At 34.3% G+C, this 27907-nt stretch overlaps 2 protein-coding genes across 5 annotated transcripts; one reads left to right on the top strand and one right to left on the bottom strand.

The window, feature by feature from the left end:
* Window positions 1-1561: 1561 nt before the first annotated feature.
* On the bottom strand, window positions 1562-10556 carry mtfr1l (mitochondrial fission regulator 1-like). 2 transcript variants are annotated; one of them, XM_051134148.1, is made up of 8 exons: window positions 10404-10556; window positions 9723-9852; window positions 9520-9627; window positions 7146-7255; window positions 6790-7001; window positions 6237-6600; window positions 3918-4063; window positions 1562-3778 (listed from the first exon to the last, which is right to left on the bottom strand). In XM_051134148.1, the coding sequence occupies exons 2-7, from the start codon at window positions 9735-9737 to the stop codon at window positions 3952-3954; spliced, it is 921 nt and encodes a 306-aa protein (XP_050990105.1). In that variant the 5' UTR covers window positions 9738-9852; window positions 10404-10556; the 3' UTR covers window positions 1562-3778; window positions 3918-3951. The 2 variants fall into 2 exon arrangements, with proteins under 2 accessions (XP_050990105.1, XP_050990106.1); XM_051134149.1 differs by having other exon boundaries at window positions 1562-3775.
* Window positions 10557-10847: 291 nt separating this feature from the next.
* Window positions 10848-27662, top strand: si:ch211-15d5.11 (oxidation resistance protein 1). 3 transcript variants are annotated; one of them, XM_051133303.1, is made up of 15 exons: window positions 10848-11129; window positions 12504-12727; window positions 12828-12991; window positions 13757-13824; window positions 15845-15997; window positions 16984-17115; window positions 17219-17403; window positions 18658-18986; window positions 19064-19211; window positions 19338-19512; window positions 22945-23055; window positions 23186-23338; window positions 23906-24001; window positions 26767-26840; window positions 26919-27662. In XM_051133303.1, the coding sequence occupies exons 2-15, from the start codon at window positions 12666-12668 to the stop codon at window positions 27052-27054; spliced, it is 1986 nt and encodes a 661-aa protein (XP_050989260.1). In that variant the 5' UTR covers window positions 10848-11129; window positions 12504-12665; the 3' UTR covers window positions 27055-27662. The 3 variants fall into 3 exon arrangements, with proteins under 3 accessions (XP_050989260.1, XP_050989261.1, XP_050989262.1); XM_051133304.1 differs by lacking the exon at window positions 10848-11129 and adding an exon at window positions 11185-11306; XM_051133305.1 differs by lacking the exons at window positions 10848-11129; window positions 12504-12727; window positions 12828-12991; window positions 13757-13824 and adding an exon at window positions 13842-14113.
* The last annotated feature ends 245 nt before the right edge of the window (window positions 27663-27907 follow it).

Genomic DNA, 27907 nt, shown 5'->3' with positions numbered 1-27907 from the left:
GACGAACCGTAAACTCTAGTGTGAAGGCACACGATTAGCTGTCGCTTTGTATCACACAAACGCAAAGAAAGATACAGAGCGAGACTTACATACCATTCAGATTTGACGCGCTACATGTAAACAATGTTCTGTGTTGTATTTTCCAATAAAAATAACGGAGTTCCTCTGGAATTCTTCGGCTGTTAAGAACTGCCGGTTTCTCCGGTAGTAGGCGGGACTAATGCGCAAACGGCATTCTCATTGGCTGGAGCTCACCTATTATCGTCCCTGTTTTGATTTCAACAAATCAGTTCGAGGGAACGCAGACAACGTTATTAATATTCATGAACCCAGCAGCTCATTAATCCTTAGTGCGTTATTAGTAGTAGAATTCGTAGTAGTTTTGTTATTTTCCCCCTTTTTTTATAGAAACACTAAATTACAAACAATATCTTAAGCACCACCATCAGTCCTAAGTTCAGTCAACATGACAAATATGCATTCATACATGGTTATTCCAATTACTAAAGTTATAATTGCTAAAGTTTAATGCTAAATTATCATGATGTCATATTATGTTTGACTGACTGATGATAAATGTACTTTGTACACATAAAATGTGCCATATAAATATAAGGCTTAAAAATAATATATCAGATATCAATATTAGTCTGTTAAGTAAACTAAAATTTTATTCATTTCATTTAAGTTGTATTAATTAAACATATTTAGTAGTGAGGAAATCCAAGTTATTTGACATATGTAAACTTCTTTTTTTTTTAAGTAACACAATAGTTACTTTCCCTGGTAATTAGTTACTTTAATATTGATGTAACTCTGTTACTAACGCAGTTACTATTTGTGAGAAGTAACTAGTAACTATAATTACTTTTTTAAAGTAACATGCCCAACACTGTTTGTAGTGCAAACAGTTTTAACATTTACCTCACGTTGTTATTCTTCACGTTATTTCCCTAAATTGGCTAATGAACCGGAAGTCTCACCCATAGGCTTATTTGCCGTTGAAGAATAAGGTGGGTACACCTCGAGTGTAAGCACTACTATAAATTATGTAATTTATTACCATGAACTGCAGAACCACAAATTCAGTATTGTGGCACAGCTAATATAGTTGGATACATTTTTATAAAAGCATATTCTAAATGATTAAATAAAATGGAAAAGAAGTATTTGGCAGCAGGTTTGGCCAAGAGACATGATCACACACTGAAAAAGCAAGACTTGTGTTTACTTCATCTGTGGTTTAGAATGTCACGGAACATAAGAACCTGTTTTAGTTCATTGCGTTTGCAGTGTTTTCAGCCAAGTGTAATGAGAACTGACCGCAAGAGCTGCATATTAGAACTGCACACAAAAATCATCTAAGAAATATTTGAAAAATGTTGAGGTCTTTTTAGAACAGAAATCTTTTGTAACATTATAAATATCTGTACTGTCTGTCACTAATGATCAATTTAATGCATCCCCGCTGAATTCACATATTAATTTTACACTTGGAGTCAGTAGACGCCGCCCTCGTGTGGATGAAGATCATCATTACATTGAACAAAATACATTTTTAATACTTTTAAACCATTTATTTCCTGTCTAACCCATAAACAACAGTCAATAGAATTTCCTTATTTGACAAAAGCAAACACACAAGTACACAAGTTTCTGTCTCCTAAAAGAAACCGTGGCACTGCAAGACTGATCTGAATCAAAGCAAACTTGCAGTTTACTGTGGTTTAAACTATAAATGAAACCCAGCAGTCAGAATGAAAGAGCAGCACACACACATTTTACCTGTTACTAACAGGTACAGGAACATATGTTAGTATGTTCAGTGCATAATATATTACAGTTCATATTACAGCTCTATTCACTCATTAGCATTGATGGTAACAGACTCGTTTATGAATATAACTCTGATATAAACATTTGTACTGTAAACTAGCAAAACTAGTTTTTAGGTAGTCATAGCTTTTAATGGTGGTGTGAAATTAACTATAAGTGATACTAAAAGCACTAGGGGTCGACCAACGTGTTTTCAGGGCTGATGCCGATAACGCTTATTGCAGATCAAGTAGACCGATAACCGATATTTAGAACCGATATATGGTGTACAAATTAAAATTAATGTCAAGATTAAAAACAACAGCTCTGATGAAAACTTTTTTAAAATGCTTTTACATTTTTTATCGGTTTGAAAATAACTGATACCGATAACTATAAAAATGCTTAAAGGGAAAGTTCACCCAAAAATAAAAACTCATTACGTCGTTAAAGTGGTTCAACCATAATTTTATTAAGCCTCAAGAATACTTTTTGTGCGATAATCGTTGCAGACTGTCATTTTTGCTTTCCTTGCACACAAATAGTAATCTTGTAGCTTCATAAAACTACAGTTGAACCACTTATGTCACTTGGACTATTTTAACCTCTGTGCCTTGACCGGGATTGGACCCCTTGCTGTTTATGGAGGGTCTGAGAGCTCTCGGATTTAATTAAAAATACATTAATTTGTGTTCTGAAGATGAATGATGGTCTTACGGGTTTATTAATGACAATTTTTATATTTAATATCGGTGCAGATAATCGGCCAGGCCAATAATCGGTCGACCCCTACACTGCACTGGAGTATTGAGTTTGAGAAGAAATGTTTTAGATTAAAAACACCAAACATTTCTTCTAATGCAATGTGTCAGACAGATGGAAACAGGCTGCAGGCATGTCTAAACAAAAATGTGAAACAAATAAAAAACACATTTTGGGTTTGTTTCCCACTTTAGTGAGCAATCGTGGCACAAAAGCAGCGTATGCATTAAAATAGCTTCTTGTTACGCTTTGCAAAAGGAAAAAAAGCATCCTTCATTATCATATAAAACAGGAGGCATCCTCAAAACTGGCTTACAGTCACACCCAACACCACATCACACATGCTATTCAGATTTTACAGAAACATTTACAACCTGCCTGACACAAGCAAAAACCAAAAACAGTCCTTTTTCCATGTAAACCACACGCAGTATGAATTCAAACTTACGTTACACTATTTGCTGAACCATATCGGTCTTCTTGTACAATATACACTTCAAAAGTAGGGTATAAGGGAACATCACAGCGCTAATTACAAGTGAATGCAATCCAAAGTCTTCAGTGCACATGCACACACACACAAAAACCCTTTAAATAGAAGAACGTCTTTTTGTTTAGTCTCTAAACAGAGGAAAACGCATGTCAGTATTGTAACATCAGATCACGCATCAAAACGGCTTCAAGTATTACAGGGTTGGTATGAGGGAACGTGTAAGGCAAGAGAAACACTTCTACAGCTCCAAACTATACATCTACGAGACGATAAACTGGAACTGGGCTCCTTAGGGACTCTTCTGTGGTTTCATGGCTTGAATAGCATAGTGTGATTGCACGCTTGTTGATGGATCTGAAGATATTACTGTCCTATCGAAGTTAACAAAAATGGTGATGGTGAAACTGAAAGTAGTGCTTGGATTTCACAAAATCTATGATGGAACAACGAAGGCTCAGTGATCACGATGATCAAGGCTATGCTTATGGACCCTTATGTGCGCACACACACAGACATTATAAACTTGGCCGCTCTGTGCAAGTTGGAGTGTGTTTGTGTGTGTGCTGATGAGAACTGCTGCTTTTCCTTGCAGTCGTGTCACAACAGCGCAGCGTTGTGGAAGCACTGAGGAACGTAGAAGATCTCCATTGAGTTTATTCAGAGGATTTATGGGGTTTTCCATGGCAACGGTCCACAGTCATGGGCCTACTGACCCAGTAGGAAAAAAAAAAAAAAAAAAGACTTAAGTACATAAAAATTTCACAGCCATGTTTTATTCTCTTGGTTTTGTATCTCAAACTCCAACTTTAAACCAAAGAGAAAAGCAATCCATGCAGTTTGGCCTTACATGGAGAGTCTGCTGAGAAGGTTTGGATGATTGATTATTTTCTCATACTGATGTCATCATCCTTCAGAATGAATTTCTTCCTCAATGCTTCAGATATAAGAGAAGCAGAATCTTCCTCCCTCAGTGAGGTGCACCCACGGTTATATCTAAATAAAGCGCACAAAAACACAATAACATTATTTACTATATTTTTTAATAATAAAACAACAACAGGCATTAATATGCTTTGACTATTCATGGTAATAATTATTAGTATTTTTATAATAAAATGTAATACACAATAACAGGTACTATACTTGCATTAATTATTAATAATATAATTCAATAATAAAAAATGATTAGGCATTAATACACTATTTACTACTAACAATAATAGATATTAAAATACAATTATAACTGCTGATTTATCAATATTATTAATAATAATAATAAATATTATTTACAAAGTCAATAGAAATGTTAATTGTATATCAATATATCTTATGAAAGCACAGTACACAATGACATTTACTATATTAATAAATAAAGATAATAAATAAAACAATAATAATAAAAATAGATAATATAATCACCATTATTTACTTATAATAATAATTATTACTATAAATTTACACAAACAAGTATTAACGTGTGCTGACTATTCATTAAAATAATAATTATAGTATCATTATCATAAATGTAATACACAATTTTACTGACAATATTATTTATTAATAATAATAATATATATCAATCAGTAATAAAAATAATGGGAATTAATACACTATTTTTACACTACTACTAACAATCATAGTTATTAATGTACTATTAATGCCATAACTGCTGATATACAATGTATATCATTATAATTATTATAGTCAATAGAAATTATATTAGTATATCAATATAACAAAAGCAACAGACAATATAATCACTACTCATTAAGAATTTTTGTTATTACGACCATAAATTCACCACTCAAAACAGAATAACATTAACACACCATTACTAATTTCATTATTAAATTCATTAATAATGGCAATAAATTAATATTAATACATTTATAACAGTTATTAGTACTATTATTATTATTATTATTATTTTTTATACATGCCAATAGTAATATTATTAGTATACATACATACATACATACATATATATATATATATATATATATATATACACACACATATATATATACATATACATACATATACATATACATATACATATATATATATATATATATTTATTATTATCATCATTAAATCACACAAAACAATAACAATTTACTATCTTAATAAATAGTCAATTAAAATAATTATTATTAATATTATTAAGTATATTTTAATGTACCATTACTATTCACTTAATTATTAGTAGTATTAGCAGTAGTTGTAATATAATCAATAGAATTTCCTGCTCATACACTATCAGTCAAAAGTTTGAACAGTAAGATTTTCAATGTTTTTTTTTTTAAAGAAGTCTCTTCTGCTCTTCAAGCCTGCATTTATTTGATCCAAAGTACAACAAAAACAGTAAAATTTTGAAATATTTATACTATTTAAAATAACTGTTTTCTATTTAAATATATTTTAAAATATAATTTGTTCATGTGATTTCAAAGCTGAATTTTTAGCATCATTACTCCAGTCACATCATTCTAATATTCTAATTTGCTGCTCAAAAAAAAAACATTATTATTATTATTGTTGAAAACAGCTGAGTATAATTTTTTCAGGTGGTTATTTGATGAATAGGAAGTTCAGAAGAACAGCATTTATCTGAAATAGAAATCTTTCGTAACATTATAAATGTCTTTATCATCACTTTTGATCAATTTATTAAAGCATCCTTGCTAAATAAAAGTGTATACTGTTACAAAAGATTTCTATTTCAGATAAATGTACTCCACTGTTTTAAATATTAATAATAATAGTAATAATAAAAATTGTTTCTTGAACAGCAAATCACCGTATTAGAATGATTTCTGAAGGATCATGGGACACTAGAGACAGAGTAATGATGCTGAAAATTTAGGTTTGATCACAGGAATAAATTTTAAAATACATTTAAACAGAAAACAGTTATTTTAAATAGCAAAAATATTTGAAAATTTTACTGTTTTGGCTGTACTTTGGTTCAAATAAATACAGGCTTGGTGAGCAGACCATAATGTTTAAAAACATTTTAAAATTGTACCATTCAAAAACTTTTGAACGGTAGTGTACATGCTGTACAATGAAAAGGCTTTTACAAAAGAACAAAAAAAGAAAAAAAACTATTGTAAACAACAGCACAAAAAAAAAAAAAAAAAAAAAAAAAAAAAACTGAACTCACCTGTCCTTGCTCATCTTCATACGGTTCATGTCTTTCAGGATGTCCATGACATCAGCAAAGCTTGTTGATTTGGAAAGAGAGACAGTGTCCTCCTCTGGCTCCCGGAAGTCCATAGTAGGGCGATCGAGATCAAAAGTTGCAGATGCAGTCATGGAAACTGGTGGCATAGGATCAGGCACTAGCTCCGACACCTCCTCCTCCTCCTCTTCCTCCTCTTCCTCTTCTTCTTCCTCCTCCGTGACATCACTGATGACAAAGGAGGCCGTAGGGGGCGGCTGGTAAGCAGCGGTCTCAAAATGAGCCATGGAAAAACCGACACTAGTGTCATCAGGGGACAGCAGGTCAGGGGTTATGGGATTCGAATCTGAAACAGTTCAAATATTTTTATGAGGGACAGCAAAAAACATTTACAAGCAAATACTTCAAACTGACTACATTTCTGCTGCCAAATTCCAATTTAATATTAACTTACCTTTATCAAAGATTTCTTTTTTTTTTTTTTTTTAATGACAGATATGAAATGAGCTAAATGAGCTTTAGTCAACTACTCAACCTGATTCTGCAGCGACAATTTTGGCGATTTGGGCTCGGAGTCGACTCAGCTCATCTTGTAGAGCTGTGGTGCGGTTTAAAGCGGTTACACCTGGTTTCCTCAGACCCTCGACACGCCTGCCTTCTCGTCTGAAGTTTGGCACAGATGAGTTCCTGTGCATAACCAGCAGCGGCGTTGGCCTCCACTCGTGCCTCAGGGGACGTGAGTCGCTCCTGATAAACAGCATTGGTTTATAATTAATTTTCATTTGATGATCCAACACTTTTCAGTTCAGCTCTTACACAACACCATTTCAAAAAACCTTTGAAATATAAATTTACAGGAAACTAAATGCACCAACACAACAGATCACTCACCTGACTCTGGCATATGTCTCCTCCTCATCGTCAGCAATCCAGGCAATATCTGCCAATGTAGGCACCAAAGGACCGTCAATAGAGCGCATTGGCGGAAGGCCTGGGAGCTCCTGAAGAACACATATAAGCCATTCTGTAATTTCATTTCTTTTTTTTCTTAATCTGAGTTGTTCAAAACTTGGTGATTTTTTTTTTGTAACATATTCCATCTGAACAAGACAAAAAAATAAGACACCAAGTGATCATTCAAAGGGATAGTTCACAGAAAAATGAAAATTGTCATTAATTACTCACCCTCATGTTGTTCCAAACCCGTATGAAGATTTGTTTATCTTCGAAACACAAATTAAGATATTTTTGATGAAATCTCAAAGCTTTCTGACCCTGCATAGACAGCAACATAACTGACATGTTCAAGGCCCAGAAAGGTAGTAAGGATATTGTTAAAACAGTCCATGTGACAGTGGTTCAACCATAAGTTTATAAAGCTACAAGAATACTCTTTGTGCGCAAATAAACAAAAATAATAACTTTATTCAACAATTTTCTACTCTTCCGTGTAAGTCTTCGACTTTCAGGAGAGTACCACAATGCATGCATGTGCTTTTCTCTTTTTGTTTTCTTTGCACACAAAAAGTACTCTCGTAGCTTCATAAAATTAAGGTTGAACCACTGATGTCACATGGACTATTTTAACAATGTCCTTACTACCTTTCTAGGTCAGGAAGCTCTCTAATTTCATCCAAAATATCTCAATTTGTGTTCAGAAGACGAACAAAGGTCTTACAGGTTTGGAAAGACATGAGGGTGAGTAATTAATGACAGAAGTTCATTTTTGGGTGAACTACCTTGGCTTGTCACACCTTGGCTGTTCACGACCTTAGGAAATGAAAGACCCTAATGCAGAACAATTTTAATACAGTTGAGGTTAAACATTTACATACACCTTGCAGAATCTGCAAATTATTAATTATTTTACCAAAATAAGAGGGATCATACAAAATGGATGTTATTTTTTGCAGTACTGATCTGAATATATTTCACATAAAAGACATTTACATATAGTCCACAAGAGAAAATAGAGGTATTTATAAAAATGACCCTATTCAAAAGTTTACATACACTTAATTCTTAATACCATGTTGTTACCTTAATGAGCCACAGCTGTGTTTTTTTGTTTAGTGATAGTTGTTCATGAGTCCTTTGTTTGTCCTGAACAGTTAAATTGCCCACTGTTCTTCAGAAAAATCCTTCAGGTCCCACAAATTCTTTGGTTTTTTAGCATTTGTGTGTATTTAAACCTTTTCAACAATGACTATGATTTTAAATAGGGGTGCACGATTAATCGAATGCGTTTATGAGTAAAGCTCCATCACGTGCATTCAGCTGGAGCGGCAATTAATACACAGAGCCGTAAATCACTGACAAGCTACACCAAATCGCACTCGTAATCGAATGCGATTCATCTGCGATTATGAGCGCGATTTGGCGTAGCTTGTCAGTGATTTACGGCTCTGTGTATTAATTGCCGCTCCAGCTGAACGCACGTGATGGAGCTTTACTACTAATCAAAGTACTGGCTTTACTGACTAAGCGCGCCTCATAAACGCATTCGATTAATCGTGCAGCTCTAATTTTGAGATCCATCTTTTGACACTGAGGACAACTGAGTGACTCATATGCAACTATTACAGAAGGTCCAAACACTCACTGATGCTCCAGAAGGAAAAAAAAGTCATGCATTAAGATCTGGGGGTGTAAACTTTTGAACAGAATGAAGATGTGTGTCAAAATATCATATTTTTTCATTTAGTACTGCTCCTCAGAACCTACAGAAGATACTAACACGTTTCCCAGAAGACAAAATAAGTTACATTTACTGATCTTCAAATTCAAAAAGCTAAAGTAAACAAAAAAAACACAGCTGTGGATCATTCAGGTAACAACACAGTATTAAGAATCATGTGTGTGTAAACTTTTGAACAGGGTCATTTTATAAATTCAACTATTTTCTCTTGTGGCGTTATGTAAATGTCTTTAATGTCAAATATCTTATTCAGCTCAGTACAAAATAAACAATATCAAGCATTTTGTATGATCCCTCTTATTTTGGTTTCTGCAAGGTGTATGTAAACTTTTGACCTCAACTGTATGTTGTAACAGACAACTTAAAAATCAGAACTGCATAATTGCATTGTTACTACTAAGGGAAATTAGCTTTACATTTCATTTAAAAAGTTGCATTGTCAAAAAATGACCACACACACTGCCAATGAGTGACCCTTTTTAGACAAGTTTAGGAGGATTAACTTACAACAGAAATTGAGTGCATGGAAGTGTGTGTGTTTATATGAACTACTTTCATTCACCATACCTGGAAACAAGCCCTGGGACAGGGTTTAAGAGGCAGCGTTGAGCCGATTCGTCTGACCACACTACGAGTTGACCCATGTGGTTTATTTTGCCAAATAGGGATTACCTCCTGAAGAGCAAGCAAACAAAACTAAATATTCTAAAAACATACAAATCTTGACAGAACATGAATAAAACAGCTCTTTTAGATGTTTGTCTACTTACGGCTTCTGTTTCCATTTTGCTGAGAGTGAAGAGAGAATGCACCGCCGCCTTGAAGTGTATAGTAGCGTTTTGATTATTATTATTATTATAGGACACTGAACATGTTCATCTGGGATTAGAGTTGCTTTGCCTTGAAATATGAAAAAGAAAGAAAAACATAAAAAACCCTATCCTTCATGTGAAAAAACAAAGTGAATGCTAGTCAAGAAATCATGTTTTGCACAAGAGCACAGTTGATGTTTTTGCAGTTGCTGCATACTGAGTGCCTCCTTTGTGTTACAGTTTGTAAATCAAGTGAATAAAGTAAATAAAGTACTAAGCACAAGTGTTTTATGACGCTCAATCGCTCTGTTATATAATTTATTTATATACGTAATCAAAACTACAAATCAAGAAGTAAATATTCAGATAAGCAAAGCAATACAATTATACATCTAAGATAAGAATAAACTAGAAAACGGGCAATTAAATGAACAGACGATTGTGGTAGACATCGTAACGTAGACAAAAAGTCAGCAGTACAAATTGGGAGCATGTACACAACAAAACCAATAATGTAAATAAGGTAAACAAACCAAAGGCGTCCTGTGACCCTCATTCCTTCTTTTAGCATATTAGCTAACAAACGACCTTATAATGTGCAGCTGCTAATTATGCATTGAAAAACAATATAAGACATACCGTGTGTGATCAGATTAGATCAATTTAAATTTTCTGCACGGGTGCAGATTACACTGGTTTACTATGTGTTGTGAATCGCCTTGGCTTCCTTTCTCCCTGTTCCGTTAGCTGATTAGCTGTTAGCTCAGCGCGCCCCCGGCAGATTTGGAAGGAGTGCATGAGTCGGAAATGCGTGTGGTAACATTTCCCCCTGATTGGTTCGAATTCTGCATTTCTTACCTCACCAGCCAATAGAATTTGGCGTTTACCGGGGCTTTTAAATGCAAAATAAAAGTCAACTTGCACATAAACTTAAAATATACCGCTTTGAAATAAACGTATGTATATAAATAAAATTAGATTTAAGATTTTATGCTTAGAAACTTTTAATACAGACACATTTGGTTTATGGATTTTTGCTAAATATATAAAAATAATAATTATAACATAAAATAAAAGTCACCCTGCAGATAAAGTTGATATACCAGCCTAGCCATACTACATTGCAACAAATGTAGATATAAAAATTCAAATATATTTATAAAGAGAGATTTTTCAATCGGTCCATTTACAACGACATTTCGATTATAATTGGGTATTTAATAGAAAGTTCGAGTTTACTCGTGCGCTCCTGTTTTGTTATATGACTGGGGACTGATTCACTGCAGCGGCATCAAAACACATGACAGCACATCATGCCGAGAGTCCCGATCAGCTGCTCGTTATATGGGATCATTAAAGACCGAGGTAAGGCAAATATATATATTTAATGATTTTAGATCATTATAACGGAAGTTTCACGCCAAGTTTAGAGGAACATGTAAACACCAGCACAATAAGTGGTCCATCATTAGGATGACTGCTGAAGAATTTTAATCAGGACCGACAACAAAGATCTATCAAGGATTCAGTGAAGTGACAGTAGTGAGTGACATCGGACATTAAAATGTTTATTATTAATGTATATATCTGTTAATATTGCTTCTAGACACAGAAGTGCGACATTGTGATGCAGTTCGGGCCTGCAGCAACACATTAGACAATATCAACAATCCACATCTTGCTGATTTGTGGTTATTGCTTCGATGTTAAATGACTGAAGCAGCGTTCTGTTTTTAGAAGCTTTAATGTCTTATGAACCACATAATTACTGGACCTGGTATTTGCTGTAATATTGGGTTCCACTAGGCCAATTTGCATAAATCTCTCTACCCATGCCTTTTAATATACTATATGAGTTTTTTGAATATTAAATATCTGTATGTGGATAAAAAGAGAACATTTCTTTAGTTTATTTACTTTATTTAGTGTATATATATATATATACACTACCGTTCAAAAGTTTGGGGTCAGTACATTTTTATTGTTTCTTTTTTTTTTCTTTTTTTTTTTCTTTTAAGAAATTAATACTTTTATTCACCAAGGATGTATTAAGTTAATAATTAAAAGTTTATTAAAAGTTAATAATAAATAATTTACATTGTTATAAAATATTTATTTTTTGAATAAACACTGTACTTTTTAAACTTGTTATTCATGAAAGAATCCTGAAAAAAAAAAAAAAAACAGGTTCCAAAAAATATTTGGCAGCACAGCTGTTGATATTATCCAACATTGATCATTCTAATAATAAATCCGCATATTAGAATGATTTCTGAAGGATCGTGTGACACTTAAGACTGGAGTAACAGCTGATAAAAATTCAGCTTTTCATCACAGGAATAAATTCTATTTTAAAGTATGTTAAAATAAAAAACATTATTTTATATTGTAAAAACATTTTGCAATATTACTGTTTTTTTTCTATATTTTTAATCAAATAAATGCAGCCTTGATGAGCATAAGAGACTTCTTTAAAGACTATTACAAGTCTTACTGACCCCAAACTTTTGAACGGTAGTGTATATATATATATATATATATATATATATAATATGACTAAATAGTAAAATAGTACATAAAGTCAAGTAAATAAAATGTTTCTTTTCTTTAGTTTATTTAGTATATATATAGATATATATATATATATATATATATATATATATATAGACTAAATAGTAAAATAGTACATAAGGTGAAGTAAATAATATGTTCATCGCCCCTCATCCTCTTACATCGCAGGTTTTCTTTAGAGTGTAGAGAATGCTGATGAGGATGGTGAGAAGAAAGAGGAAGATTTCCAGATGCCGACACAGCAGTGGGCAATCGTTCCATCACTGATTCTTGCGCTGGAAGGGTAAACATTTTTGACTGTCCATTTCTTAATCTCAGCAGTCAAACCTCATGGACCACAGAGCTCAAAGAGACAAGAGCAGGGCAAGCTACTTTGGGAATGTTAAGAACAGGTAAGGTTTGGCTGGGTTTAAAGGAATAGATGAAAAAGGAAAATAATCAATGTGTGGATCAAGCACACAAAGAGACCTGAGTCATCTTTCTTTTCTTTAGATTGGGATCAAAGCTGCCGGCTGGAATTTCGCAGCCTCCAGACTTTATTACTGCTCAGTGTTCCATTGGCGCTCAGGGTGCACTGGGGAAAAGTGTTGGGCAGGAGTGTGTTAAAGGACATCATCAAATCCGGAACCCCAAATTAAGACAGTACTATCTAAAGGGTACGTTAACTGATTTGTAAAGCACCTAACCACGCATTTGTACCTTAGTGTTTGACTAAAAGTGACTTTTTTGATGATAGCAAACAGTTAGAATTAAGGAGTAAGAACTTACACTACATTCAGAGGTTTGGCATCAGTAAGATTTGTTTGTAAATGTATTTAGAAAGGTTGCATTAATTTATTAAAAGTGACAGTAAAGTCATATATAAGGTTATTTCAAATAAACTTTATATTTATTGATTGACTGAACATTGATAATGATACAAAATGTTTCTTGAGCAGCAAATCAGCATATTAGCCTCAAGTGACACTGAAGTCTGGAGTAATGGATGCTGAAAAATCTGCTTTGCCATCACAGGATTGAATTACATTTTAAATACATTAGAATACAAAACAGTTGTTTTAAATTGTAATAATATTTCACAATATTACTGTTTTACTGCATTTGTGATCAAAGAAGTTCAGCCTTGGTGAGCTTAAGAACATTTCTTTCAAAAACATTAAAACTAAACTTTAAAATAGCAGTGTACATTAAAGCCAGCTTGCAGTTTTTACACACACAATAAAAATATCAACTTACATTATTTAAATTCATTATCAGTATTGTGAATAAAATAGTTAGATTCAACTGTAACTGTCACACACAGGTTGAAAATTAATTACTGCTTGCTTAACATTCTTCTTTAGTTTAAACAGCTGAAGAAACAAACACATCTGCTTTCACTCTAGTTAATGCAGCTTGTGTTTTGCATTTTATCTTCACAGAGGCGGCGTTTCCAGCTAAAGATCCAACAACGAAGACTTTGGAGTCATACAGAAACAGTGAACATGGAGTGAGTGAAGGTTTAAAACTTATTCACACACTCAATCGCCCTCACAATCCTGTTGATAAATGATAGAAGTCTCCATAAATATAACAGCCAACATTTACGCCATACGTCATTATGTCATACGTTACTGTCATCTACTGATAACTTTAGAACAAAGGTTACTGAAAACACCCAACGCTGTCAGATCAAGCTGTGAAATATGTCAGATGAAACTGTCTAAATGGATATTTCAAGGAGAACATGGAAACTTAACAGCAAATATACTGAGAGAATATCGACTGCAAAGAATTTGGTAACTAATATTTCATACTTAAAATGAATTAAACAGGACAAATATGATATCTCATCGAAATGTCTTCTCTTTTTTACATCCGTTTAGTTTCTTTTGTGCGAGATTAATTATTGTTTAAATAGTGTTTCACAAAGACATGATGTTTGAAAATACTGTTTATTGTGTCCGTGGTTATTCAATCTCCACCAGATGAAATGTGTTGCAACACTCAGATTCTCAGTTTAACTTTTCTGCTATTTAGAAACAAACTGACCTGCATTAGGATGTTATGAAGTATGCTGGGTTTAAAGAGTTTCAAGTCTAGAAATGATTTTCAAAGTGCTGTAGGTTAAAAGTTAAAAAGTTATTAAAAATATGCAAATCATTAGTTACCAGTATAAGAACAGCAGACTTTTCTGTAGATGTGTGATTTACATGTTATCAACCGATATTTGCATGCCTGGTGACAGTTGTCTGTAGCAAGAGCGAATGAAAAATTAGAGTTTGGACAATCAGATATGACACTGTGAACAGAGTTCATTGATTTGTGTAACAAAACGAACTCCACCTTTTAGTTTATGGAAAGAATAAAACCAGAAATAACAGTCAGAATTGTTTCTACAGAGGTTTTCTTTTATGTTGTCCCTATATACTTTTTATAATGCATAGTAAATCCTATTTATTGTATTTACTTTTCTTATACTGTACTGTTCAAAGGTTTGGGGTTTATATGATTTTTTCATTACTGGTTTTGAAAGAAGTCTCTTATTCCCACAAAGGTTGAGATTGTTTAATCAAAAATACAGTGAAACTGGAATATTATTAAATATTATTACATTTACTGTACTATTACAGTTACAAATTACTGTTTTCTATGTTAATATATTTAAAAATGTAATTTTTAAAAATGTAAATTCTTGTGCTGGCTAATATGTGACCCTGGACCACAAAACCAGTCATATGGGTCAGTTTTTTGAAAGTGAGATTTATACATCGTCCTTCTATTGATGTATGAATAATTAGCATAGGGCAACATTTGGCCTTGATGCAACTATTTGAAAATCTGGAATCTGAGGGTGCAAAAAAAATTAAAAAAATCTAAATATTGAGAAAATTGCGTTTAAAGTTTTCCAAATGAAGTTCTTAGCAATGCATATTACGAACCAAAATTAAGTTTTGATATATTTACGGTAGGAAATGTACTAAATATCTTCATGGAACATGATTTTTACTTAATATAACAATTATTTTTGGCATAAAAAAAAAGCTATAATTTTACAATGTTTACAATGTTTTGTTGGCTATTGCTACAAATATAGCCATACTACTTATGACTGGTTTTGTGGTCAGTTTAGTAAGTGTCCCCCACTCAACCTCACAGACCCACAGATTGTCTTTACGGTTCATATTCTTTGAAAGAAAGTCACAGTCAAGCCCATGTTCATTTTGTGCTTTATGTTTGAGATGTATCAGAGCAATTCTGCTGTTTATTTACTTAAACACACAGGATGACAGACATGGCAGTTGAAAATAATCTATGACAAGATGTGACAACGTCCTATGATCCCATTTGCATTAATTCTGCATCTGTTTGATTGGCTCATAGTTTCTGGCTGCAGTGACTCTGTCCAGTCATCTGATATCACAGGGCTATGAATAAGGAAATGAGGGGGTGTACAGCAGTGTGGAAGGAAGGGAAGTGAAACTGTTGCCAGTCTGACTATGTCTTTCCTTATGAACCACCTCAAACAGTTACCCAGGAACAAGCCCTCAACTTCTGTGGAAGCGGCTTCTGACCTGCGACCTAGACAAGACCACAGCCTGGAACATTTACTTGACATTGGTGTTGTGGGAACAGCGACTCTTGTGTCTCCTTCCACAGATGCAGAATATGACAAGCTGATGGTAAGAGCGTAAAAGTGTGTTTAAAAACTGTAGCTGTTAATAAATGTGTTAAACTGCCTGTTGTTCTTCAGAAAAATCTTTCAGGTCCCACAAATTATTTGGTTTTCCAGCATTTTTGTGTATTTGAACCATTTCCAACAATGACTTTGATTTTGAGATCCATCTTTTCACACTGAGGACAACTGCGGGACTCATATGAACTATTACAGAAAATTCAAATGCACACTAATGCTTCTGAGGGAAACATGATGCATTAGGAGTTGGGGGGTAGAAGTTGTAGCTTCTGAAGGGCAGTACTAAATGAAAAAAGCATGCTATTTAGGCAGAATAAGAAAAATGTACACATCTTTGTTTTGTTCAAAAGTTTTCACCCCCTGGCTCTTAATGCATTGTGTTTCCTTCTGGAGCATCAGTGAGCGTTTGAACCTTCTGTAATAGTTGCATATGAGTCCCTCAGTTGTCCTCAGTGTGAGAAGATGCATCTCAAAATCATACAGTCATCGTTGGAAAGGGTTCAAATACACAAAAATGCTGAAACTAAGGATTTTTCTGAACAACAGTGGGCAGTTTAACTGTTCAGGGCAAACAAGGGACTCATCAACTATCACTAAACAAAAAAACAGAGCTGTAGATCATTCAGGTAACAACACAGTATTAGGAATCAAGTGTATAAACTTTTAAACAGGGTCAATTTTATAAATTCAAATATTATTTTCTCTTGTGGACTATATGTAAATGTCCTTTATGTGAAACGTCTTATTCAGGTCAGTACTAAATAAAAAATAGCATGCATTTTGTGTTATCTATTGTATTTTATTTCTTTTTCAATAATTAATATTTTGTAGATTCTGCAAGGAGTATGTAAACATTTGACCTCAACTGTATCTCAATACAGCTGAAATTTAATGCTTTTAGTGATCCTTTCTGTTGTTGTTCACAATGGCTTTTTTCTGCTGCTTTGTGTGACGTCTATTCATCTCTCTTAGGATGTGGAGGCGGTTCCTTTACCTGATGGAAATGTATGTCTATTGGCTCTCCCACCTGAATGCTCTCAGGGGGAGGGGCCAGCCGGCATGTTTTGCCTCAAACTATTCTCTCGTTACATAACGGACAGAAAGGTGAGAATGTTGTGTTTATGTAATACGGTTTTATATTCTCATTACATTTCTTAAAATGGCAGCCTATTAATTGTATAACTCTCCATTCTGCTTGTCTCACTAGGGTGTGGTCTCTGGAATATTGCTGGTGACGTCCAATAAGATCTTCTTTGACCCTCAGAAGTCTCACCCACTGGTTCAGGAGAATGGCTGTGAAGAATATGTATTCTCCTGCTCTGTGGATGATCTTGCCTCAGTGTCCTTCTACAAAGACATCTCTCATATTCACTTCAGCAAAACAACATACAGGTGCTTCCTGCTTTACTGCTTGGACGGTTTCTAGCCGGTTTTCAGGTTTCCAAAATTAAAAAATTGGCCTTTATAATGCCATATTATTATAGCAAATAATTGAGATTCTCTGAGATTAACACTTTGTATTTTAATGGGCTTTTTTCCACAGAACTTTTTAGAGTAGTTTTTAAAATACGTTTCTGTTACAGACATATTTCACAACTATTCTTTTGACTTCTGCTTTTAGAAAGCAGAAAGGAATAGTAATATTATCAAATTTGATGGATGTCCAAAAAAACCTATTTTGTTGCATTAAGATTGCGACGTATTAAGAGCCAGGGGTGAAAACTTTTGAACAGAATGAAGATGTCTATATTTGTCTTATTTTGCCTAAATAACACCGAAATTTTACTGCCCTTCAGAAGCTACAGAAGATACTTACATGTTTCCCAGAAGACAAAATGAGTTATATTTACCCTGATCTTCAAATCCAAAAAGTTTTCACCCCCTGGCTCTTAATGCATTGTTTTTTCTTCTGGAGCATCATATGAGTCCCTCAGTGTGAAAAGATGCATCTCAAACTCATACAGTCATTGTTGGAAAGGGTTCAAATACACAAAAATACTGAAAAACCACAGAACCTGTGGGACCTGAACGATTTTTCTGTTGAACATCAGGCAGTTTAACTGTTCAGGACAAACAATGGACTCATGAACAACTATCACTAAACAAAAAAACACAGCTGTTGATCATTCAGGTAACAACATGGTATTAAGAATCAAGCATATGTGAACTTTTGAACGGGGTCATTATTATAAATTCAACTATTATTTTCTCTTGTGCCCTGGTGAAAAAACCAGCATATGCTGGTAGGCATGTTTTGATGCTGGGATGCTGGTTAGGTATGTTTTAGTGCTGGTTTAAGCTGGTCCTTTACTGGTTTATGTTGGTCATGTTGCTGGTCAAGGACCAGCATAAACCAGCTAAGGACCAGCATAAACCAGCACCAAAACATACCTAACCAGCATCCCAGCATCAAAACATGCCTACCAGCATATGCTGTTTTTTTCACCAGGGTGGGCTATATGTAAATGTCTCTTATGTGAAGTATCTTATTCAGGTCAGTACTAAATAAAAAAGAACATGCATTTTGTATGATCCCCCTTATTTTGGTAAAATAATTAACATTTAGCAGATTTTGCAAGGTGTATGTAAACTTTTGACCTTAACTGTATATAATGTTTACATATAAATAAACCTTTTTTCTTCCAGGTTTAAAAATTGTAAGACATCAAAGAGCAAAAAAGAGCACAAGAAATCCTGTCAGTCTGCATTAGAGGCCGTTCCTGCTCCCAAGTCCTCTGCTTCACATGATCCGACAGCTACTCTGTGTGCAAATCCTGAGGAAGAGAATGAGGAAGGTGGAGAGGCAGGTGACATGGCCGAAGCTGAGAGACAGCTGACTTTGGAGTCCGGGGGAATGCTAACAGCAGCTGCTACTTTCTGTTGTGGAGGACCAGACAGCGTTCAGAGAGGAAACAAAGAATATGAACACACAGACAAAACCGAACAGCAATCATATTTGGAAAGACAACTGTTAGGTAATTACTTTGTTCAAAACTATTTAACTTGTTCTAAATATAAAATTCACTTAGTTATTGCGCTCTTTACTCATCAGGTACTTGTGCGGCTACATCTAGTAGTGGTGTAAACGGATCTCTCATGTTTGTGAGAATTCGACAGAAACTTCAGCATGCAAAGAAAAGGGCTTTCTCTAAACCTAAAATTCTCTCCAGAGACGCTTGGTTTACCATGCAGCAGGAAAGGTACTTAAGTGTTACCTAGACTACACAGTCTCCCTGGTGAAATGAACAATAAGACAGGGCAGAAATGTGCTGATAGTGTCATAGCAGTGTTTCTGCTGTCTTTCTGTCTGACATTTTGTGCTGTAGGTCAGATGAGCTTTATGCTTACCTGAGCCAGCATCGGCCAGATGTGTGCATTCTGGAAGGAGGTGAAGAAGACGAAGCAGAGCGTGATGAAGAGGATTTTGTGCTTCTGGATGAGGAGGAGCAGGAGGAAGAGGAGGGGTCTCCACGAGAGGGCCAGCCCGGGGAGGACTGGGAGGTCAGTCATTTACATACCTTTTTCTTTACAAATATGTATACACTCCTGTGCGAGAGTTTGGGATTAGTAAGATTTTTTAAAATGTTTTTTAAAGGAGTCTCTTATGCTCATCAAGGCTGCATTTATTTGATCAAAAATACTGAAAAAACACTAATATTGTGAAATACTTTTGCAATTTTTAATATTGGGTTCCTATTTTAATATACTTTAAAATATCATTTGTTTCTGTGACGCAGCGCTGAATTTTCATCAACCATTACTTCAGTCTTCAGTGTCACATGATCCTTAAAAAATGTATTATCAGTATTGAAACTGTTGTGCTGCTTAATATTTTTTTGTAACATGTGATACTTCTTTCTTTGATTCTTTGTCACCTTTATATATATGATACATACTACATATATGTATGATACATACTTTGATGAATAAAAAGTTAAAAATAACAGCATTTATTCAAAATAGAAATCTTTTCTAACAATCTAAGTCTTTACTATCACTTTTTATCTATGTAGTGCATCCTTGCTGAATAAAAATCTAAATTTCTTAAAAAAAAAAAAAAAAAAAACTGACCCCAGACTTTTGAGTAGTAGTGTATATTGTAACACAAAATGTCTTTTGTGTTCTTTTGTTCTTTTGAACTTTTTATTTATCAAAGAATCCTGAAGAAATATTATAAGTCCCAAAAAATATTAAGCAGCACAACTGTTTCCAACATTAATTATAAATCAGCATATTAAAATGATTTCTGCAGGATCATGTGACTCTGACGACTGGAGTAATTATGCTGAAAATTCAGCGTTGATTCACAGAAATAAATTATATTTTTTTAAGTATATTAAAATAGAAAACTTGTTTTAAATTGCAATAATATTTCACAAAATTTATTTTTTTCTTCTGTATTTTTGATCAAATAAATTTAGCCTTGATTAGCATAAGAAACTTCTTTAAAAAATATTAAAAGTCTTACTGATCCCAACCTTTTGAAAGGCAATATATGTAAACATCATAATTCACTTGTTGAGCTCTTGAGATAATTGCTTAACCATGTTAATGGACCTGTGAGATTGCTTTTTGACAATCTAGTCACAAAAAAGAAGAAAATTATATAAAAAAAATATATAAAACCGTTTTTTTTTATCCAATTGTAATATTTCATAATATTACTGTTTACTGTATTTTGATCAAAATAAATGCAGCCTTGGTGGGCTTAAAAGACTCTAAACTTTTGAACAGTAGTTTAAGTCTTTGTGGTAAATAACTAAATAATGTGAATAATTTTAACTGTGATGTTTTAGATCTTGTGGTTATTGCATTAACGTGCCACCTTGAGTTAGCTCTTACGTGCATGCTAAACATATTTAATTTTCACAAACATTAATATATAAAATATTAATATTAATATGATATGAATAAAGATTAAACTTTCATACATTCATCTGTAAAATTACAGTTTTGAAAATCTTTGTCGGTTTAGGTCATTTATTGGCAGTAGTGTTGATTTGGTAGCTGTTCTTGTATACTGAACAGCTCTGTTTTTCCTTACAGACTCTATCGACTAGAACATGGTCAACTTCTTATCAAAAACCATTTGTGACCCTGGACCACAAAACCAGTCATAAGGGTTAGTTTTTTTTAAATTGAGATATATACAATCATCTGAAAGCTGAATAAATATCAAAGCTTTCCGTTGATGTATGGTTTCTTAGGAAAGGACAATATTTGGAAAATCTGGAATCACCTTTAAAGTTGTTCAAATGAAGTTCTTAGCCATGCATATCACTAATCAAAAACTAAGTTTTGATATACTTACGGTAGAAAATTAACAAAATATCTAATTAATATCTTAATGATTTTTGGCATAAAAGAAAAATCGATAATTTTCACCCATACAACGTATTGTTGGCTATTGCTACAAATATACGCGTGCTACTTAAGACTGGTTTTGTAGTCCAGGGTCACATTTTTGGTTGTAGTTGGAACTTAGTTTTACAGGTCTGGTCAAACTTTTAAGAAAAAGTTGTTTTATACTACAGAGCCAACAGCCGTCACTGTCCAGCACTGTCAGCACTCAGTGCCATCAGAGCAGTATCGCATGCATTGGCTCCGCAAGGCTTTGTGCATTCATATGTTTTAAATATTCGCAACTTCATTAATAATGAATAACTTTGAGAGGATATTAGCGGAGCAAGTGCGTCTGCACAGATACCTCTATGATCCGACCATGCACGATCATAGTGAGAACAGAAATTTACAGATAATGTACTCACCCCCTTGTCATCCAAGATGTTCTTGTCTTTCTTTCTTCAGTCGTAAAGAAACTATGTTTTTTGAAGAAAACATTTAAGGATTTTTCTCCATATAGTGGACTTCTATGATGCTCCTGAGTTTGAACTTCCAAAATGCAGTTTAAATGCAGCTTAAATGCAGCTAAAAGGACTCTAAACGATCCCAGCCAAGGAAGAAGGGTCTTATCTAGCAAAACGATCGGTTATTTTCTAAAACAATGTACAATTTATATACTTTTTAACCTCAAACGCTCGTCTTCTCTATGTCTGCATGAACTCTGTGTATTCCGGTTCAAGACAGTTAGGGTATGTCGAAAAAACTCCCATCTCATTTTCTTCTCCAACTTCAAAATTGTCCTACATTGCTGTTTTACCTTTTTTGTAAAGGGCATTTGACCTTCCTTGCATGTTCACTTAGTCGGTACTTCTGCAGCGATTTAGGACGATTTTGAAGTTGGAGGAATAAAGCAAACAAATATAAATCCACAGTAGTTAATAAACATTCATTTTGCATTAATTCTTGAGTTTAAACTTCAGTACCACTGGGGATTATTAAGAGCCAACAAAATGGAAATTTATTGAATTTGCCTTTAAGCATCAGCAGTTGTTGTTGTTGTTTTTAACACATGGCAGTGTTGAAAGTGTGTATAAAGGTCATCTTTATATGAACATTTTTTTATTTTGAATCAGTAACATTCTTCAAAGATCAAATTACAGTAAAAACATTTATGAAATATTACAAAAATTATTAAATAAATGTTTCTTTTTTAATATAATCTGAATGTAATTTATTCCTGTGATGGAAACGCTGAATTTTCAGCAGCCATTGCTGATCCTTCAAAAATCATTCTAAAATGCTGATTTGGTGCTCAAGAAAACTTTACTTATCTATGTTGATAACAGTTGTGCTGCTTAATGTTTGTATGGAAATCATTTTTCAGGATTCTTTGATGAATAGAAAGTTCAGAAGAACAACATTTATTTGAAATACATGTCTTTTGTAACATGATTTATGTATTTATTATAACTTTATTACAATTGATCAATTTAATGCTGCATTATTGAATAAAAGTATTTATGTCTTTCAAAAAAAAAAAAGAAAACAATGTACAAGTTTGTAAGTCATACACATGTTGTTCCTGTACAGATGGTGTCAGTGGAGGAGAGTGGGCCGAAACCTTCTGTCTCTACTGAACCAGAAGGTTTGAGTCACATTCTAAACCAGAGTGTCATACTGGACGCCCAACAAGTTATGGAGGTCAGTATGTATTATGTTATGTAACATACACTAACACATATGCTTACCAAAAGTCATGCCGCTTTGCAAAATGAAACCCTGATTCTGGTGGCCCAATGTGTTTAATAACTAGTAAATTGTCTTCTCACAGATCTCGAAAGAGCTGCCGCCTCGTACAATCGGACACACGTGGCAGCTGTCCTACAGCACGGACAAACACGGGGCCAGTCTCAAGACTCTTTACAGGAAACTCAGCACTACCGATTCGCCTGTGCTGATTCTCATCAAGGACCACAACCAGCAGGTCATACATTTTTCAGCTCTGATCACAGTGGACATCTAAAGATTAATGGTCACTGTTCATGTGATTTTTTTTTAAAGGAGAAGTTCACTTCCAGAATAAAAAATTCCTGATGATTTACTTACCCCCCATGTCATCCAAAATGTTTGTATCTTTCTTTCTTCATTTGGAAAGAATTTTTTTTTTTTTTTTTTGTTGAGAAAAACGTACCATTTTTTTTCCATATAGTGGTCTTTAATGGTGGCCAATGGTTTGACGGTCCCGGCTGGGATCGTGTGGAGCTCTTTAAAGCTGCATTGAAACTGCAGTTTGGACCTTCAGCCCGTTGGCCACCATTGAAGTCCACCATATGGAGAAAAAATCCTGGAATGTTTTCCTCAAAAAACTGAACATCCTGGATGACTTTGGGGTAAGTAAATTATTAGGATTTTTTTAATTCTGAAAGTGAACGAATCCTTTAATTCCCCACAATAAATGTTTGCTTCCACTTCTAATTTTGACCTAAAACAGATGTTTTGCTCTTGTTGATGTATATTGGTAAGTTACTAAATGGTTTTTACTACTTCTCAGGTTTTTGGAAGCTTCCTCTCACATCCGCTGCATCCCAGTGATGCATTTTATGGCACTGGAGAGACCTTCCTGTTCCTGTCTCACCCACGCTTTAAGGTAAATTTCAATTATTTTTTTCAGCATATTTATTATAATTGGGCCTCATTCATGAAACAGGAGCAGAACGAATGTTTGTTTTAATTGTTCGTAAAGCCGTTCTGACGTAAACTTTCGAATTCATGAAGATGTTCATATTTTCAAAATATTGGTTGGTAGGAAACAAATGTACACCTTCTCCCTACGACATGTAAACGTTGCGTAAAACGTTCTGTGTTCTTTTTGGCAAACTGATGTCACTGAATTTTGATGCACTGCTATAAAAATAACAAGTTCATTTGCTCTTGCCCTCTTTTTTATTTTTATTTATTTATTTTTTTAACTGTAAAACACAGCGCTAGTCACTGTCACTAATCACCCAGCAGTAAATAGAGGAGGGCGGGACAAATACCGACCAATCCAACAATCCTACTTGTGCAGCTACTGCCAAGAACAGTGTAGGAGGCAATATAACGGGTTACTGCTTTTTTTATATTTAGTAAAATTCTTAAAAATGAAATGCTAGTAAAACGTTGCCACCGCTGGAAAAACGCTGCGCCACCATCGTTCTCAAGCGCCACCAGCTGGTCGTTTTCAGAAGGGCCCTTGACATTTTTTTTCAGCTGGCTAAGAACTCCTTGGTGGACACACGTTATTGAACATTTATTGTTAGCCATATGGCATATTAGTCTTTCTTGCTTTTATGCATTACATTGGAGCTAAACCTGAGGAAGTAAACCAGAATATTTCACTGCATTCCTGAACATGCATTTTGCATAGCTGTAATTCATAGGCGGGGATTACGCTAATTGTGAATGAACGTGCACGAGCGCCCTATTTAGCAAGGATTGAAAGTCATGAACATACACGTTAACTATCAAATCAGACATTTACGAAGTTTGTGAATCCGGGAAGAGAGTTTTCGGGAAGGTCTGTTTTACGCGCAAATTACTTAATACAGGGCTTTCAAGTTTTAGAAAAAGTTTGGAGTGAGATTATATCTGTTAGGAGAGGAGCCCCTCAGCCCCACGCAATTCTCTCCAGTTTTTGCTAGAAGTTAAATTTTATCTATTGTTCATAATTGACCAGCATAAAATAGAAGCTATAACAATTGGTAAGTTTGATTAAAGTCAAATTCATAAAAAATAAAATAAAATGTCTTGTATATTTCAAAAATACAAATGTATTAAAAATCAAAAGAAATTTGGCCCCAAAAGCCAATGAACAGCAGTGCTCAAAGTACATGCTGTAGGCCCACACATACAGTATTGCAGAACTTGCCCTGAGCATGTCAAGCTGTGTGTGTGAGAGAGAGAATACATATTTCAGAATGGCATTTTGTATTGAAAGTGTTTGTTGCACATATTGATGCCTTGATGACAGTGGTAGGGGCTCAAACTTGACTAGTAACTAGTTACATGTAATGGAATTACATAATTTAATTACAAAATAATTGTAACTAATCGGTTACAGTTGCTGAGAAACAATGTATAGCCTAGTTAAATTACAGTTAGTTATGAAAATTACAAAGGGGTTACATCTGAATATTTTCACACAGATTTGATTAAATTCTTTCCCAAACTGCATTGACTGCTTTAAATGAGACAAAATGTTTCAGAAGTTTAGGACACAAAATAGGACACATGCTTATTTAATAACTGATTTATTTCCATATTTGGGTTTATGTATATGCTTTATTTTTTAAGATTAACTGTTTTTTTTTTCCACCAAGGCAATGTTAGATGCCAGTGTTTCCAGTCATAAGGATTTGATTAAAATGGATACCATTAAAATGGTATCATAGCTATTAAACTATATCTTCTGATTTTAAATCTGTATTTAACCTAACTAGGTGCTGAAGTCTGATTTTGTGGTGGCTGTGCTTTAAAATAAATTATTATAATCTTAATTCAAGTGATGAAGGATTTTGTAAGTCTAACAGTAATTAATGTTGAGTGCTACTGTAAGGTTAACCCTGCCTGCTTTAAATGTTTCAAAAGTATTAACAGTTGAAAACATTAGTTAGAAATTTAGAGAAGTAATCAATTTGGATAAATTTGTCTGTTTTATCAGATTTACCAATATGTAGTCCTTTTCTTAGTTTCCAGTGGGCAAAACTTAGTTAAAACTGTTGGAGAGCTAATAATTTTGCATGAATTTGGCTATAATCCCCAACATCAGCTCTCACTATCTTTGATCACAGGCAAGTGATTTTGTCCAGGAATCGTAAAATGAAGGAAAAAAAAAAGAAGAATGGGTTACCTACTGCATTTATTTTGTTAGTTTTTAGTAAATACAAATGGCATCATCTGCTCCGTGACCTCAGCTGCACAAAATCACTTCCACTGCTAGAGAAAGCGGCAGCCACACGATCGCCAATTCTACCGTTTGCCTCGTCCTGTGTGTGCGCTTCAATGTTGCCGAGTGACGAACAAGACTGAAGAGGGATCACGTAATTTACCTAAAAACAAAAAAATTCTAATTTCTGATATGTGCTGGTAGGTGACATTTAACTGTCAAGAAAGCTATGAACTCCCCCCGCCTCATCCATTAACACAATATAGCGGGACAAGTTATCCCTTACTTGAGAAATATAAGGTGTGGCGTGAGAGCGTGTGAACTGGTTGAAATGCGTGTGTCTCACGGTGAATGCGTGAGACTTGAGAGCTCTGTAATATGTTTACGCAAGTTCAGTTTCAATGAGGCCCGTTGAGTGGAAGAAATAGACAGGTCTACAATGAAAATACCTTTTAAACACCTTCAACTTTATATTTGTTTCCTTTAAGTGTTTCCGTTGGACTGGAGAAAACTCTTTTTTTATCAAGGGAGATTTGGACTCTTTTGCCATTGGAGGAGGAAGGTACATATTAGTATTCTGCAAAAATGCCTTATTCTTCATTTTAAATTTATAAACCTAATTTTCCTCCTTTCATTCCAGTGGTCACTTTGGTTTGTGGGTGGACGAGAGGTTGTTCTTGGGCAGAAGCAGCCCCTGTTTCACCTTTAATAACTGCAGCCTGTCTGAGACAAACGACTTCACGATTCTGGAGTTGGAGGCCTGGACATTTGGTTGAGACAACTAGAATTGAAAATAATCCAAAACTTCATGATTTAGTGGAAATATGGCCATTAACAGATAAACTAATTCTCCAGAGTTTACTGACACCTTTAAATCAAAGGAAGGAGACACTGCGAACTGTGAATGGTGAATATTCTGTCAGAAGAGAATGAAAGCTCACCTAACATCTTTACCACCATGATGAAGAAAACCTGTTTTGTCTTGTGATTAAGATGCGTTTGGGTCCAGTTCATTATTTGAATGTGCTCTCTTCCTCATACAAGAAATAATGTTGTTGTCTTTACGTGAATTCTGGGACAGAATGGAGGACTGTCTGCCCAAATAACATCATCTGAGCAGTATGTGTTTGTACTGGTAAGGTTGATCACGGATCCTGCATCATTACTGCAGCTCTGGTTACCGCTTGAATATTATTGTGTTGAGGAAATTTTTTTTTATCCGTGTTAAATAAGCAACGCCCTGACTAAATACCACTGATTGAAGCCTCATCAGCTGTTATTCAGTACAGCATCGGCTATAAACACTGGTTTAGGCATTAGTTTAAACCCACAGATGTACTTTTACACATGGAAAAGGTTATTCAACACTCAAGCCAAAACAAAACCAAGATTGAAATGACTGTGGATCAAATACCACACATAAACATCACACAACCCTCAGAGTTGCATGTTTCAAGTCTTAAGTGGCGTTTGGTGTCACTGTCTTTTCTTAGACGTCCACAAAAAGTCTTAAGTATGCGTGTGGATGGATTTTGAGCCTGTAGGAAAGCCTTCTTTCTGTAAATAACTTGCAGTGGTAATAACATCAGTTCACTAAGTTATCTGTACAAAAAAAAGATCTAAAAATGA

Source organism: Labeo rohita, chromosome 17 (assembly GCF_022985175.1).
Source record: "Labeo rohita strain BAU-BD-2019 chromosome 17, IGBB_LRoh.1.0, whole genome shotgun sequence".
NCBI lineage: Eukaryota > Metazoa > Chordata > Actinopteri > Cypriniformes > Cyprinidae > Labeo > Labeo rohita.
Note: the sequence above shows the minus strand (reverse complement) of the source record. Positions and strands in the feature narration are given on the sequence as shown.